Source organism: Babylonia areolata, chromosome 6 (genome assembly GCF_041734735.1).
Source record: "Babylonia areolata isolate BAREFJ2019XMU chromosome 6, ASM4173473v1, whole genome shotgun sequence".
Taxonomy (NCBI): Eukaryota; Metazoa; Mollusca; class Gastropoda; order Neogastropoda; family Buccinidae; genus Babylonia; species Babylonia areolata.
The window spans coordinates 30,260,534-30,276,885 of NC_134881.1; the positions used below are offsets into that span (position 1 = coordinate 30,260,534).

Consider the following 16,352-nt stretch of genomic DNA (forward strand, 5'->3'; position numbering starts at 1 on the left):
GACCAATGATCTGAGTACAAAGCGCTAGCCAGAGAGGTGATCCGTGTTAACCACCTCACATTACCGGTAGTTTTGTCAACAAATAGGAGTTTCAGTTTCTCAAAGAGGCATCACTGCATTCAGACAAATCCATATATGCTACCCCACATCTGCCAGGCAGATACCAAACAGCAGCATCTTCTTCTTCGTTCATGGGCTGCCACTGCCACTTTCACTGGTATGCATGTAGGCTTAGTAGGTGGTGTCCTAAGTACGTTAAAACAGAACAGGCACCACTGAACACCACCGAAGTGACTCAGCAGCAGTGCAGGGTCTCCTCTGGTGTGTGGCCTCCTGGCGACCTAACATCGATGGTTCCCTGTGGACTGCCGATGCTGGAACTGCGACAGACGAACCCGGGTGTGGCCGTGTATGGGGGAATCTAAATGAGCGGCGTGGGAGTAATGCCACTGAAACGGTGCAGATGATGGGGCAGCAAAAAATACAATAAAATAAAAGATACTTAACAGCAGCATCTTCTTCTTCGTTCATGGGCTGCCACTGCCACATTCACTGGTATGCATGTAGGAATGGGCTTTTGCTTGTATGACCATTTCTACACCTGCCATGTGGGCAGTTAGACTCCGATTTCAGGTGGAAACCAGCAGAATAACCCAACGTATTTAGCTAGGCCTTGAGTCAATGAGTGCAAGCATATGATATATTTGCGTACTTGTCAGGGTGGATTTCTTCTACAGAATGTTGCCAGAGAACAGCACTTTTATTGCCGTGGGATCCTTTTCGGTATGCCAAGCTAATGCACACTTGGACTTGGTTTAATGTCTTGTCCAAATGACTAGACTCTCAATTTGATTTTCCAGTTAAACTTGGGAGAAAGGGCAAGACCAGGATTTAAACCGAGATCTTCGCAGAAACTGTATTGGCTCGAATGGGTAGGGAAGGGAGAAGATGTCTGATTGTGTAGTGTTGATAGAGTTTAATAATGACCAATTAAGGGCATAGAAAGTGGTATGCATTTGTATTGTATTTCATTTTATCACTTTTTACCAACAAATTTCTCTGTGTGAAGTGTGGGCTGCTTTCCCCACAGAGAGCATGTTGCCACAGTGCATAGCCCCCATCCCCACCCCACCCCCACATTCATTTTTTTTCTTTTTCCTGTCCCCAGATATATTTGCTTTCCTATCAAAAGTGGATTTTGCCAGGGACAACCCTCTTGTTGCCTTGGGTTCTTTTACGTGCGCTAAGTGCGTGCTGTACATGGGACCTCGGTTTATCATATTATCCAAGTGACTAGCATCCAGACCACCATTTGAGGTGCAGACTTAAAAGTTGGCATATTTGTTTGCCTTAACTGTTTTTGTTATGTGTACAAAATTTCATAAAGATATCTGCAATAGTTCCCAAGGAACTTTTTTTTTTAAGAACTGATGAAGTGGTCCACCTTGAGATCAAGTTTTTCAGTGCTGGGGGCTTGGTGTTGTGGAGGTTTTTGTTGTTTGAGAGGCAGTTAGGGTCATTGGCATCTATTCAAGTGTGTCTATCTGGCTTTCCAAGGGGCAGAGTTGAGTTTGTGGTGTTGGGGTTGTGTGTGTGTGTTATGGCTGAGACTCGGAAGGGGCGGGGATAGGGGAGTTGGGGGTGGGGGGGTTGGTTGTGTTGTGTGAGGTCTTGGTGTGTTGTGTTGGGGGGTGGGGGATAGGGAGGGGGGGGCGTCTCACTGCATTTGGGTGCAGGTGTGGGAAGGGGCCGAGTCATGTGATGTAAAGTTCACTGCGGTGTCACACCTGGTTTTGCTCCCCTGTCACGTGCAGGCCTGTTGGGTCAAAATCATACACGCCCTTCCTTCTTTTCCTTTTTTTTATTATTATTTTTTTTAATTTCAGGTTTGAGGTTACTTCTTTTCTTTCTTCCTCTCTGTTTCTTGAGACTACTTTTTTTTCCATGTGCACACTGCTGGGATAAGTTTTAGTGTGTATTTGGTTGAAATTGATGGCCACATTTAATTAATGGCACTTTGTTTTGCTTTAAAGACCGGAGGAAAGTTTTCTTTTTGCGTTTGTTGTTCAACACAGATTCAAGCCTGTCTGTCCCTGCTCTCTATCTCTGTCTCTGTTTCTGTCTCTGTCTCTGTCTCTCTCTCTCTCTCTCTCTCTCTCTCTCTCACACACACACACACACACACACACACACACACACACACACACACACACACATGTATGTGTACAAACAGCAACACACTTTGTCTTCTTCTTCTGTCTTTATCATGCATAACACTTAAAACGCACTTTCATTAAAAAATAAAATAAAATAAAATAAACAAAAAGCAAATTAGTGGATAATGTTTTCAGTAACTTCAAACATCTGGGGTTTTAGAAATTACTGCCATGTCTGCCTTTTCTCACATCATTGACCACTCCCCCCACCCCGCCCACGCCACTCGATCCATGAATAAATCATTCATGTCAATCCCTCCCTCCACTCTTTCCCCCTGTCCCTAGACTTTATTTTTCTTGCTCCCTCACAGGTGTTGTGTTTGTTGGAAATTGATTTTTGTTTTCCCCCAGAGCAGACCTTGTATGATATGTATGTCAAGTTTTATTAAGACTAATGGATATCTGGGGAAAAAAAGAAGAAGAAGAAGAAGAAGAACACACACACACACACACACACACACACACACACACACACACACACACACACACACACACACACACACACACACACACACACTTTCACTTACTCGTATGCGTACACAGTAATTCCCCACCCCACCCCCTCTCCCTCCTCCCACTCGATTTTTTTTCCTTCCCTCGTCTAATATCACTTACAGTGAAAAGACGTTAAACTAAAGAACGAACACACACACACACACACACACACACACACACACACACACACACACACACACACACACACACACACACACACACCAAGTTTCTTTCTAAGTTAAGACTGATTTAAATCACTGTGCAATCATTTCAGCTTAAAGACACACACACACTAATTTCTTTCCGAAGAAAGTAACAAGAAGTAAAAACTCTTATTTATGCCACTATGGGTTTGTTTTAGATTTAACAGTCATTTACAGCAGTTTATGTACAAGCAGTATAGCAGAAGACAGATGTGTGGCAGTTGCTTGCCAGTGGGAAGTTAAGCATGAAAGATTTGGCTTGAAGTCTGCAAAACAGCTTTCAGAAATGATGAACCAATTCACGTACAATCTTAAGAGCAATGGCTGCTTAATTCAGGAGCTGAACAAAATTTTGTGAGTTTCTTTATTAAATTTTTTATATACATGTAATACTAAACATGATATACCCATGCTTGCTAAGGAGTTGATTGCCAAAAAACAAGAAAGTGTGTTTGTAGAGGCGTAGAATGCATATATAAGATTATACATTGCTGTGTTTGGCATATGCTGACTTTTTAATCATTCTCTGTTCTTTGCTGCTCATCATTTCTTCAGTGTAGTGGTGCTGAGTGTGATGTATTGTTATTGTAACATTATTATTTTTTGCTTCTTATATATATATATATATATTTAGTACATGCTGCTTGCAGTTTGGGTGCATTACTGATAATTTACACAGGAATAGAGAGGCTGTGAAGGGAGATAGGAAAAAGACGGGTTTGAAGTTCTCTTTCTTTTCTTTCTTTCTTTTTTTTCTTTTTTTTTCATACATAAACGTTAAAATATTCCAGCATTCAGTTAATTACTACAACATGCGAAAAATGAAGTTCATATGTATCAAGTCTTGACTATTCCGGTATGGTATGCAAGGTGTTACTACAACTTGTGAAAATTGAAGTTCATGTGTTTTAAGTCCTGACTTTTCTGATATATGCGCATTTGCTATGCAGCATTTGAAAAGTGAAGGTTGTATGTATAAAATCAGGCTATTCCAGTATGTGTACTGTTCTACAGCATGTCAAACATGAAGTTCATGTGTATAAATTCCTCACTGTTCCAGTTTGCAGTTACTTTGCAGCATCTGAAAATGTAAATTCCAGACTGTTCAGGTATTCAGTTACTTGAGCATGTGAGAAGTGAAGTTCATGAAATAAAATTATTGTGTATAAAGTCCTGACTGTTCCGGTATTTAGTTACTGCAGCATGTGAAAAGCGGAGTTCATATGTATAAAGTACTGACTGTTCTGGTATTCCGATTTAAGTTCATATGTATTAAATCCTGACTGTGCAGTTACTACACACCATGTAAAAATTCAAGTTCATATGTCCTGACTGTTCTGGTATGTAGTTACAGCATGTGAAAAGTGAAGTTCATGTGTATGAAGTCCAGTATATTCTGGTATGCAGTTATTTAACTCACTCAGTACGGCCAGTCCTCTCTTCTCCTCTACACAACGTTAACAGACAACGTTAACAGCGTTTCACCCCAATGACCACCATCAAAATATTGCAAGCGGAAGGCTCTTATACTGAAGAGATGAATGTTGACAAAGAATACCACAATTCTGACGACGGAAGCTAAAGGTTGGGTCATTCAGACACCCACTGGACGTCCGAGGGGTCTGTGTAGAGGAGAAGAGAGGACTGGCCGTACTGAGTGAGTTAAATGTCCGGACAATGGTATGGACAGGTGTTTCAAGCCCTGAAGAGAAAAGTGACGCCATTGAAATGAAGTTATAGTCTGCCCGCCGGGCACACCCTACCCCCTCGCACACACACACACACACACCACCAACACCACAATCTTCCTGTGACACCTGTGGACAAGATTTTGATTATACATCTGGGTTATATTGAAAACTGTGTAACTGGCAGAACAGCAGCATAGTTAATCTGACAATAAATGGCTAGTGTACTTTACTGCATAGATTTCATAGTGTAAAAATAATAATTTCTCTTTTTCTTATCTTTTTCCACCTTTTTCTGTGTTGTAGTTGTGATTACTGCTCTTTATGACAAAATATGAAATGGCTTTGCTGCTAAAACTTTTTCCTTTTTTTTTTTTTTTTTTTTTTTAGAGTAATGTATTAATACTGTGATAGCCTCTCTCTCACTCGCGCGCACATTCTCCTTAATAACAGTACACATCTATTTTTTTTTTTTTTTTTTGTATGCTGAGAGGAAAGAGAAGATCGACCATAGTCATCAAGACCTAGTTCTGTAAATGTACATTCGTGTGCATGTTTCATTTTCATGTGGGATGAGAGGAGAAATAAGACTAAGAATGAGAAGATGGTTGCCTTATCTCGATATCTGTTCACGTTTTCGAATCATAGACCTGAAGAAATCTCCACACAGCATGAACCATTCACCATGAATGTAACATGAATATGGTTCAGGCTCAGTTACACATGTGTGTGTTTACATTGCCTTTTCATGATATGTATTCACGTTTTCGAATAATAGACCTGAAGAAATCACACAGCACAAGAAATCACACAGCACAAACCATTCACCATGAATGTAACATTTCCTGTCTGGTGTTTCCTTCCACCAGAGCACAGACATGGACAAACTCCTGAGCAGTACGGGTAGCAGCAGCAACGGCGGACCATCAGGCCCGGGAAGCAAGAAGCACGGCTACAACTACCGCCAGCGCCTCTCCACCATGGAAGAGTTTGAGGCGGACGAGTCTCTGATCGTCACCACCGAGGGACATCACTACAACACCTACTGACACGCTTGCATCACAGTTTGGGGGAAAACGTTGTGCTTAACAGGGAGGAATTGTTTTGGGGAAAGTCGCGGTAATTAAACAAAGTGTTTGGGGAAAGTTGTGGTTAACAGCGAATGTGTTTGGGGAAAGTTGTGGTTAACAGGGAAAGTGTTTGGGGAAAGTTGTGGTGGACATGGAAAGGCAAGATTCAGGATGTTAACACCTACTGATATGCACATCACTCTTTGGATAAACTTGTGGTTATCAGGGAAAGTGTTTCAGGGAAAGTTGCAGTAAAGAAAGAAAGGCAAGATAGGATGATGACACTTACAAATACTTGTCTCACTGTTTTGGAAAAGATGCGGTTCACAGAGAAATGCAGGATAGGATGGTTAACACCTGCTGATATGCACATCACATCACCATTTGGAAAAAAGTTGTGGTTAGCAGGGAAAAATAGGACAGTATGGAAACACCTGCTAACAAGCATGACTGTTTGGGGAAAGTTGCGGTTAACAGAGAAAGGCAGAATTTGAATAGTAACACCAGCTGTCACACACCACAGGGGAAAGTTGCAGTTAACAGAGAAAGGCAGAATCTAGGATGATAACACCAACTGACATGTGTCACTGTTATGAGAAAATTGTGGTTGACAGAGAAATGAAGGATCTGAATAGTAACACCTACTGACACACGTCACTCGGGAAAGTTGCAGTTAACAGAGAAAGACTGACAGTATTGGGGAAGTTGTGATTAACAGTGAAAGGCAGAATCCAGGATAATAACACCTACTGACATGCAGCACTGTTTGGGGAAAGTTGCGGTTAACAGTGAAAGGCAGAATCTAGGATAATAACACCTACTGACATGTGTCATGTTTGGGGAAAGTTGCGGTTAACAGTGAAAGGCAGAATCTAGGATAATAACACCTACTGACATGTGTCATGTTTGGGGAAAGTTGCGGTTAACAGTGAAATGTAGGATAGGATTGTAACGCCCACCAACATGCGCATCACTGTCTGGAAAATAAGTGATGGTTAGCAGGGGAAAACAGGATAGGACAGTGACATCAACTGACACATGTCACTGTTTGGGGAAAGTTGTGGTTAACAGGTGAATGCAGGATCTAGGACGGTGGAGAAGACATGAGCGTTGTGATCCTAAGTGTTCGCTTTTGCTGCCAAAGGTTTTCCTTGTAGGTAAAGGTGTGAGTATTTTGTGAGTGAGCTGGGTTGTTTTTTCAACGTCCTAAGCTTTCATTTGAAGTTTGTCATTCACCAGCTGTGTGACAGTGAGTGGTGAATGATCAATTATGTTTGCCAGAGTGTTGGTTGCCGTCATGTCTCAACAGGTCTTTTTGGTGCCAGGAAGGATCCAGATACACCAGTATCAGGTTTTGCACACAGTGCCAGAATAAAGTACAATGGTGTCGTTGAGCCGGTCATTGGGAGTGTCCATTGATATCGTCAGCTGCAACAAGTCCATGGAGGATTGAGTGTATGGAATACTTTCTTCGTGTTTGGTACATTGTTCTTTGTGTGAGTTGGGGGTTTTTTTGTTGTTGTTTTTTTGTTTTGGTTTTGTTTTTTTTTTGTTTTTTTTTTGGGGGGGGGTTGTTTTTGTAAGAAACAGTTTGCATGATGCTCCAGTGATTTTGAGGAGTGACTTGATAGAGTCCTGTCTTTAGCTTTACCGATACTCATCATGATCCTTCTTCCAACTGCAGACTTACCAAGCAGTTTTAGCAGCCTTAGATTGTTTCAGTTGAATCTGTGTGTTTGATGATCATGTCTTTTAGATGTGGTTTGCCAGGCCACCACCTACTTAAACAGTTTTGAAATAACTTTTTTTAAACAGATGTTGTTGTATATGTCTTTGATTGTTTTGTTTTTTTTAAGTTAATGCTCTGCCACTTAAAACTCTCAAAGTACAAAGATTGTGAAACAGTTGCTGTTGAGTATGTACAGTTTTAGACCCTGGCCCCAAAAGTTCCAGTGGCACTGAGACTGGCCAGATGCTGACCTCTGCCTGACCCCAAAGCTGTGCATCTGCCCATTGTCCTGATGACAGAATATCAGCATGCTGCCGGATCCTGATTTTCAGAACTTGGCATGGAGAGTGTCTGACAGAGTGAGGAGAGTGTTTGCTTGAAGCCAAAGAGCACCTGACTGCATAAAAAAAAAGAAAAAAAGTTGTGGTTCCGTTTTTGTTTGTGAATGATTGATTGATTGTTGATTGATTGTTTGTAGGTAGGATGTCTGTTGATTGGTGTAGTGTTCAGCTGAATAAAAACAGCCTGTCAGAGGGAAAAGTATGCACCCTCAACACAACATATGGCACAGAATATTTTCTCACCATTCTGAACCCATCAAGCTCTCCCCCCCACCCCAGCCTCCTCCACCCCCCCAACCCCCTCCCCACCTCCCCACCTTCCCCATTCCCTTCAACCACTTCCTTCACCCATTCTGACCGAGGTTTTATAATGACTGTTGAAACAGTCTTCTTGCTCAGTCCTTTAAATAAAGATTCAATGTGGAAGCAAAAAGGCACAAAAGTTACAGTCCTCTCTTGCTTGCTTCTGGTTTATGATACCTTTTTTGTGTTGTTTCACAGTCTTGTACTGAGGACAGAATGGTCATGCATTCAGTGTATATGGTAAATCAAGGAAACTCTTTGCAAAGGATTTTGGTGTCTCTTGAGTTCAGCTGAATGAATGTCTGATATTGTTGCTGCAGTCACTTGATCATTTCGTAGTGAACTCAGGTCTGTTATTGATTTTGATCATATGCCTGTGATTAAAAGGAAGTGCATGACTTGAGTTTTGTATGCCTCTGCAAATAACTGTGGTGTACATATCGATAATGATGATCAATTGAGACTTCTAAGATATTAACTCACAAAACAAAAATAACAGAGCATTTATATATATAACTGTTTTGATCAGTAGATGGAGTTTTTCCTCATTGAGTAGTTTCTCGTTCTGCAAGATAGCAGTTCTGTTTCCTTGTTGCTAAAACCTTTTTTCAAGACTTACCTTTCAACAGTGTGCCCTTATCCAATGCTCTCTTTTTTCTTTTTTTTTCTTTTTTTTTATATTCTTTTTTTCCCCTTATACATAGGACAGGCTTAAGAAGAAGAGGTTGATAAGAATATACACTTCAAAACTGAAGTCATTTGCATTTAAGGGGGAGCATTCAAGGAATCCCTGCACCACACAGTCCAAAGTTCATTGCTTTGGACAAAAATGGTAAACACATTTTTGAACATTTCTTACTGCGACTGAAAAATAGTTGGTACCATGTAATTGTGCCTGCAGACCTTAACTTGACAAATTGCCTATCCTGACTCCTCCTTTTGGTTTTGGCTTTTGCCATAGCTGTACACAGTGGATGAAGGTTGGACTTTGCCAAGCAAGAGTTCCTGAGAAAACTACTCTCTGAACTTGCCGTGAATGCAGTGTTAGAAAATTTGTTTGTTATGGCCAAGTGAGGATTTTATGTGACACCACATGTGTTGTTGGCTGCTACATGTATAGTCAAACTTGCTTGGGCCAGGGGCAGCAACTCTGCAGATTTTGTTTGGTCAGAACTGTGTGAAAGCACCAGCCAAGGAAGTGATAAAAGTTCAAGCCAAAACGAAGTGGAATATGATGATTTATTTCAGTATTGAAATATTGGTGTTGTTAGTATAGTGTTGTATTGTGACCTTAGATAGGACAAAACTAGTTTGCCATTTCTCTTTGCCAGCATCACTGCTGCTGATTGAGCAGTGTGAGAAATATGTATGCACATTTTAATACTAACCTTACAGCGATGCACTGTCTGGATTTTGTCATACTTTGCTATGACTGTTCACAATTAGTTCCAGTGTTACGACAACATCAGCAATGTTTGGACAAGTTCATTTTCGGCAAGATAGGGCGACCCACCTGCTTTCTTGTTGTATAGAGCTTGGTAGTTCTCAACACACATGGTTTGCTGAGTATGGGTTGGGGCAGAGAGTGACATACTACCAGTCTCAGGTGTTGAAGCTGAGCCCAAGGCAATAGTGTGCACATGAGCACTGAACCTGCGTTCAGCAGGTGGAAAGAGGAAGGTGGCACAATGTTTAAGACACTCATCTGCCAATACAGTGTCCATGAGGGCCTGGGTTTGACTCTCACTCTCGCCCTTTCTCCCGAGTTTGACTGGAAAAATAGAACTGAGCGTCTGGTTATTCAGATGAGATGATAAACCAAGAACCCGTGTACACTGAAAAAGAACCCAAGGCAACAATAGGGTTGTCCTCTGGCAAAATTCTGGGAAGTCCACTCTGATTGGAGCACAAATGTATATGCATGCACTTAAGGCCTGATTAAGCACATTGGGTTGCCAGATCAATTGTGCTGGTCAGGCATCTGCTTAGCAGATGTGGTGTAATGTATATGGATTTGTCTGAACACAGTGATGCCTCCTTGAGAAACTGAAACTGAACATACCAATCAGCTGATTCGATTGCCTGTGGATCATACAAAGGGAGGGCGTGGTTCCTGATTCTTGGCCAGCCTGGAAGTCTCTGTAACACCTGCATGACTTTGCCTGCATCAGAGCAAAGACTTACAGCCATTTACTCTTTCCTTAACTAGGATATGTCTGTACAGTGACAGTGGATGTTGCAATGCAAATGGATGTCGGAGATGCCCATCCTTGGTCTCTTGGGGAGACTGTGGACATATTGGTTGGGTGATGGACTTCTGATTCCTTGATCAGAGTTCGAGGCCTCGTTTCAGCATGGTGTTGTGACCTTGGGAAAGGCACCTTACTACGATTTTCCTCACCCCACCATTGGCTGGGGAAGGTTAAAACAGCAGGACAGGATTATTCCCTGCCTTCCCATGACAAGCCCTAAACACAGTGGATGTATCCATTGCCCCTTCTGCAGTAAATGGCTATGGGACCTTTGAATTTTAAGTCTCTAGGAAACAGTATTGCTTGCATCTGTCTGGGTCAGTGTGTGTATTCATGTGTATGTGATGCTGATTGTCTTTTCTCACCCGCTGTTTCCATGTTTAAAGCTGATTCTCATGTTTATATCAATTCATGGACATCTGATACATTTCACCAGAGATCATCTAGTACTCAAGCTTTTTATTGTTTGTTTTGTTGTCTTTTGTTTCAGTTATTATTTTAGGATCCCAAAAAGTTAAACCCCAGAGCCTTTTTTTTCTTTTTCTTCTATACATTACATGAACCATTTCCCAAGAGAGAGAGAGATGAAAAAAAAAAAAATGAATGCATTTTGATGAGGCAATGAGATCTGGTTCACTTGTACCTGCATGCATACACCTGGCCATTGGAATGGACACAGACCTACAGGTGACCTGCATGACATTATTTCATTCTGCTTGAGTGCTAGACTGACAGTTTTAGCGCACAAATAGTCTGTCTACACAGAATGCACTCAGTGTGTAGTCAGTCTGAAAGGATGCCGAGTGACCTAGTTACATACTCACGCTGGCTGATGTCATGTTGACTGTTGGCACAGTGTTGAGGTTTGCATTAGAGTTGGCATGTGTACCAGTCAGTTTGTGTTCATGTCAAGCAAGTGCTTGAAGTGTTTTGTGTTTCTGGAATGGGCTATGTTTGTGTGTGTGTGTGTGTGTGTGTGATGGGAGGTTTGAGGGAAGGGCGTGGTGGGTGGATGTGTGCATACATGCATTTAAAAGACTGAGGTGGAGATGGGATGTATATGCAGCGTTGTTGAACAAATTGTTATTGTTATTTTTCCCGTTGTTGTTATAGAAAACAAACAATAAGATCCTCTGCTAAGTGGATCATTTGTACATGTTAATGTGACACATTGTGAATTACCATACTGCAGTACCCGGAGAAGTGATCACTTAGAAACAGTGAAGTTTACTTGTGTTTTTTACCATCCAGGGGTGATTTTTTGTGACCCCCCCTACCCCTCCCCACACGACTGCATCAACAATGGTCTGTAGCCAAGGAGAGAGTGACACTCTTTAAGACTAAGAGGGTTAACCATTGGTGGGTCAATACTCTGTTGTGTTTTGAAATCCAGGTGTGCCTGTACACATTATCAAGTTGTGTGAATCTTAAATTGCTTGATAGGCGTGCGAGTTGTTGGCATATTACGCGTGTTGATTTCTGTTTCACCTGTGATGACCACATTGTTTGAGACATTTTAGGGCAGTGTGCTGGCTTGAAACTTGTCAATCCCGGTCCCTTAGTTTGAAATAACAAACATTCTGTGGTGTGTGGTTGGTTTGCTTCCCATGGAAATTCATTGTACATAATAATGACAGTTGAAAAGTGTAGTAGATGGAAACTGTTGCTGAAGAGCATGCTTGCTGATGTGTGCTCACACCACTGTTTTCTTGCCATGAACTGTTGTGTGGAATGGTTTGAGCGTAGAGATGCATTTTTTGTTGTCGGGTTGGGTTTTTTGAAAAATTACATACAAAGTAGTGAGTTCTGTTACAGCTTCTCTCGAGTCAAGGGGAGGGAATGAAACTGTGAAGTGTGAAATGAGTCTATATTATTGTATTGAATTACTTTTTTTCTTGCCTCAACAGATTTCTTTGTGTGAAATTCCAGCTGCTCATCCTCAGAGAGAGCACACTGCCACAATGCAGTGCTGCCCTTCTTTTTCTGACCTTCACATAGATTTAATGCACCTGATCAGTATGTTGGGTTTTTACGAAGGTAAGGCATCTTCAAAGCCAATGTGGAGTAGTGTACATGGAACAGTCAACATGCTTTGATGAAACCTTGAACCTGAAACTGCAATTATGTTATACTACTGGTATGTTACTGTTATATAATTATATTATTATCATATTATTATATATCATGACAGAGATCACAAAAATTCAAGGACCACTTGGAAATTTGCAAAGTTTATCTCTTGGGGGCACGGTGAAATAATGCTAAATTTTTGGAATACAGTGGTGTATACAGCCAGTGTAATGAGAACCACTCACAACCAGAAAGGTCTGCTTGCACATGCTCCTCCATTCTTTACAATGGAGACCACAGCTACCGTTTATAAAACACTGAGTAACTGTCCATTTTTTGGGTTTGATCTTTCAAGCGTATTTTGAGGCTGTTTGTGGTGCACATATGCCTGAGACAGCCATCAGTGTTTTCAGTGAGTCCATTGGTCGACCAATATATGCCTGATATAATCAGTTCTAAAAAAACCATGCATTTCATGAAGTGGTCCTTAACTTTTTGTGAAGCCTGTGTTTTGGTTATGCTGTTCCTTTATCAAGGGGTCCCTATGGCGACGTCAGAACCTCTACAGTGTAAGATGGTACTGTCTTCTGAGGAAGGTGGCAGACTGGTTAAGACACTCATCTGTCTGTACAGTGTCCATGAAGGTCTGGGTTTGATTCCCACTCTCGCCCTTTCTCCTAAGTTTTTTTGTTTTGTTTTTTTGTTGTTGTTTTTTTTTGTTTTGTTTTTTGCTGCCCTGTCATCTGCACCGTTTCAGTGGCATTACTCCCACGCCGCTCATTTAGATTCCCCCATACACGGCCACACCCGGGTTTGTCCGTCGTAGTTCCAGCGTCAGCAGTCCACAGGGAACCATCGATGTTAGGTCGCCAGGAGGCCACACACCAGAGGAGACCCTGCACTGCTGCTGAGTCACTTCGGTGGTGTTCAGTGGTGCCTGCTCTGTTTTAATGTACTTAGGACAGCACCTACTAAGCCCCCTACTAACGACAATAATGGCTTAGTCGCAGAGCCAGACTGAGTGAGCGTCCCTCCCAGAGTGGAGACCGCCACCACGTCCCTCAAACAACAGCCCTCCATGAATCTGCCGACACTGACAGGACTCTAAGAACTTCTCCTAAGTTTGACTGGAAATATCAAACTGAGCATCTTGTCATTTGGATGAGATGATAAACGGAGGTCCCTTGTGCAGGACGCACTTGGCACACTGATAATAAGTAATCAAATACATATGCATGCACTCAAGGATTGACTAAGATCACTGGGTTATGCTGCTGGTCAGGCATTTGCCTGGCAGATGTGGTGTAGCATATATGGATTTTTTTTTCCAAACGCCGTGACGCTTCCTTTAAAAACTGAAACTGTGTCAGAAATTTCTTCTTTTCTGTTGTTCTTCTTCATTCTTGGCTGTCCTTCCATTTGTTTTTCTGTAATCGTGTCCTCTTCAGCTTTATGCCTTCATTGTTCTGATTCTTCAGTATTTTTTTAAAAGAAAATCTTGTAATATTTTTTTTTTCTTTCTGATCTTGATTAATTCTGATGTATTTTTTATTTCCCAGATACTAAGTTGCATGTTGACAGTTCTGGGTTTTGTATACTATATGGCAGGATAAAAATGGTCATACACATAAAAACCCATTTGTGTACATGCGAGTCAACGTTGGAATTGCAACTCACGAACGAAGAAGAAGATACTATATGTAACTAATTTCAGCTGTTGTTTTCTTCTGGGTTTTTTTTTAATTCTGTCGTGAAAAAGTGGGGGAATGCTAAATGCCAGAAGCATATCCTGGCTGTAAGTGCTTTAGTTAGACCTCAGTTGCTCAAGTCAGCCCAGGTCCATGTCTTCCAAATGGAATCAGTTACCAGATTGGAAACAACTCCATTTCTCAAAACTAAGACAACATTCGGATGAGATGATAAACCAAGGACCCATGTACAGCACGTACTTTGCGCATGTAAAAGAACCCATGACAGCAAAAGAGTTGTTTGTGGCAGAGTTCTGAAAAAGAATCCATTTTGATAGTTAAACAAATACACCTGGAAACAGGAATAAGGAGAGGAAAAAAAGTGTGGTGACTCGCTCTCCCCAGGGAGATCAACCCCCAGTTTCACACAGAGATATCTGTCGTGACAAAAAGTGATACAACACAGTTACAACTCAGGACAACTGTGGGCTATTATCCATCAAATGGGGCCGAAATCTGAATGAATAAACAAATGAATAAATAAAATGTTGAGACAGACCAGTCTGGTTCTCAGCCATTCTTTAATCCTAAGGACAAAATGATGTTTATGTGAAGTGCATACAAATGTGAGCTCAAAGCTTTTCCTTCTCCCCCTTTCCTCCTCCCCACCTCCCTTTACTCCATTCATTCTCCAACTCTCCCCCAACCAACCCCTCAAGGTAAACTGTACATGAAAACAAATAGAATTTTAAACAGATTCTGTTGCTGATCCATCATTCAAAATGTGCTTGCTCAGTTTTCCTTGAAGACAAAAGTGTACATAAAACCAGGTGTTGGTTCCATAGAAATCTGTTGCTATTATTGTGATCTCACAGCTTTTATGTGCAGTTGTTGTTTTTTTCTGAAGAAGAAGGAGGGGAAAATAAACTGGCAAATGGCTTGGTGTGATAATGTTTATCTTTGGCTGTAGATATCATTTTTCTGTGTGGGGAAAAATGTCTTGACTGTGGAGTTTCTGTACAATTTTCGTTAAAATGTCTTTTCTCACACTCTTTTCTTATAATTTATGATAATTCCCAGACCCAACTCCCCCTGACCCCCGCCCTTTTCTGTTTCCATCTTGTTCTTGACAGGTGTGTCTACTTGAGTTCCATCGTCTGATTTGGTAGAGCTCTAACATCTGGAGCTCATGGCATGTATATCCAACTCCTTGTCACCATCTGAAGCATGGCTGTCGTGAAACATTGATGAACGAGAACAGAAAGAAAGAAGAAAAACCAAACACACAAGTCACACAGACACCAGCGCGAAAATCTTGTGAATGTTTTCCAGTCTCCATCTTCATCCTAAACGATGCCAATCTTGCGAGGTTTGCTGATATGGAATAATTATGTTCCACAGCACATTCTCATGTCCAGCCCATTTTGGTATTTATGTATATCATGGACTTTTGCGATCGGTTGGTGGTCATCTTGTATTATGTGTACACTGTTCCAACACTTTACGGAGGGGAGCATCGGAGGAAGCAAGAGTTTGTTACTATTGAAGTGTGCCTGCACAAGACTTGACGCTGGCGTTGACGCAACATGAACGGTTTTTTTCACCAACCCTTATTTGGGCAGACATTGATTGATTGTTGTTAAAAAGAGCACACAAGGTACAGTGCTTGCCCCTAACTCCCCTGTTAATGAATCAGAGACAGAAGTGTCACCATCTTTGTTCACACACTTTGAATGATAGTTTTGATAACAAAGCTGCTTTGTAGATGTATTTAATTACTGCCCATTACTCAATAATAACAGGATTGTGGAAAAAAACAGAAGCATCCCTCTTGTGTGTGTGTTTTCAGTGTGTGTGTGTATGCAGTGTGTGTGTGTGTGTGTGTGCAGTATGTATGTGTGTGTGAGAGTGCAGTGTGTGTGTGCAGTGTGTGTGTGTGTACATGTTTAAACATGTGTTTATGCATGTAAAAAATATTGGTGAACAAGAAATATGTGAAAAGTTCTGCAAGTACACTTTTATTCCATTCACAACTGACATGGACCTGTTTGTTAAAAAAAAAAAAAAAAAAAAAGGAAATATACAGAAGAAAAGTCCAGGGCAGGACAGAAAGGGAGTTCCGATGTCTCTTGGAGTGTGGGGTGGGGAAGACCATACTCTTCCTCTTCCAACCAAAATATGTAAAACTTTACAAATAAATAAATGCGCAAATAAAGCTTCAGAAATGGCATGACATACCAAGTATAAAGTTTTTTTGTTTTGTTTTTTAAAGAATCCCCTCAAGAACGGATCATCAA

At 41.3% G+C, this 16,352-nt stretch overlaps 1 protein-coding gene across 3 annotated transcripts in view; it reads left to right on the forward strand.

Moving 5' to 3' along the window:
- The window catches only part of LOC143282913 (uncharacterized), a 207,570-nt gene extending 191,688 nt beyond the window's left edge, over window positions 1-15,882 (forward strand). The window contains exons 9-10 of one of the 3 annotated variants that reach the window (XR_013055327.1): window positions 5,472-6,155; window positions 6,222-15,882. Coding sequence is in view for 1 of the 3 variants with exons in the window: in XM_076588795.1 (XP_076444910.1) it covers window positions 5,472-5,651 (180 nt within the window). In the remaining 2 variants the exon portion in view is untranslated. Of the gene's footprint in view, window positions 1-5,471 lie in introns of all 3 variants that reach the window. The other 2 variants (XM_076588795.1, XM_076588798.1) reach the window with 2 other exon arrangements.
- Window positions 15,883-16,352: the final 470 nt, after the last annotated feature.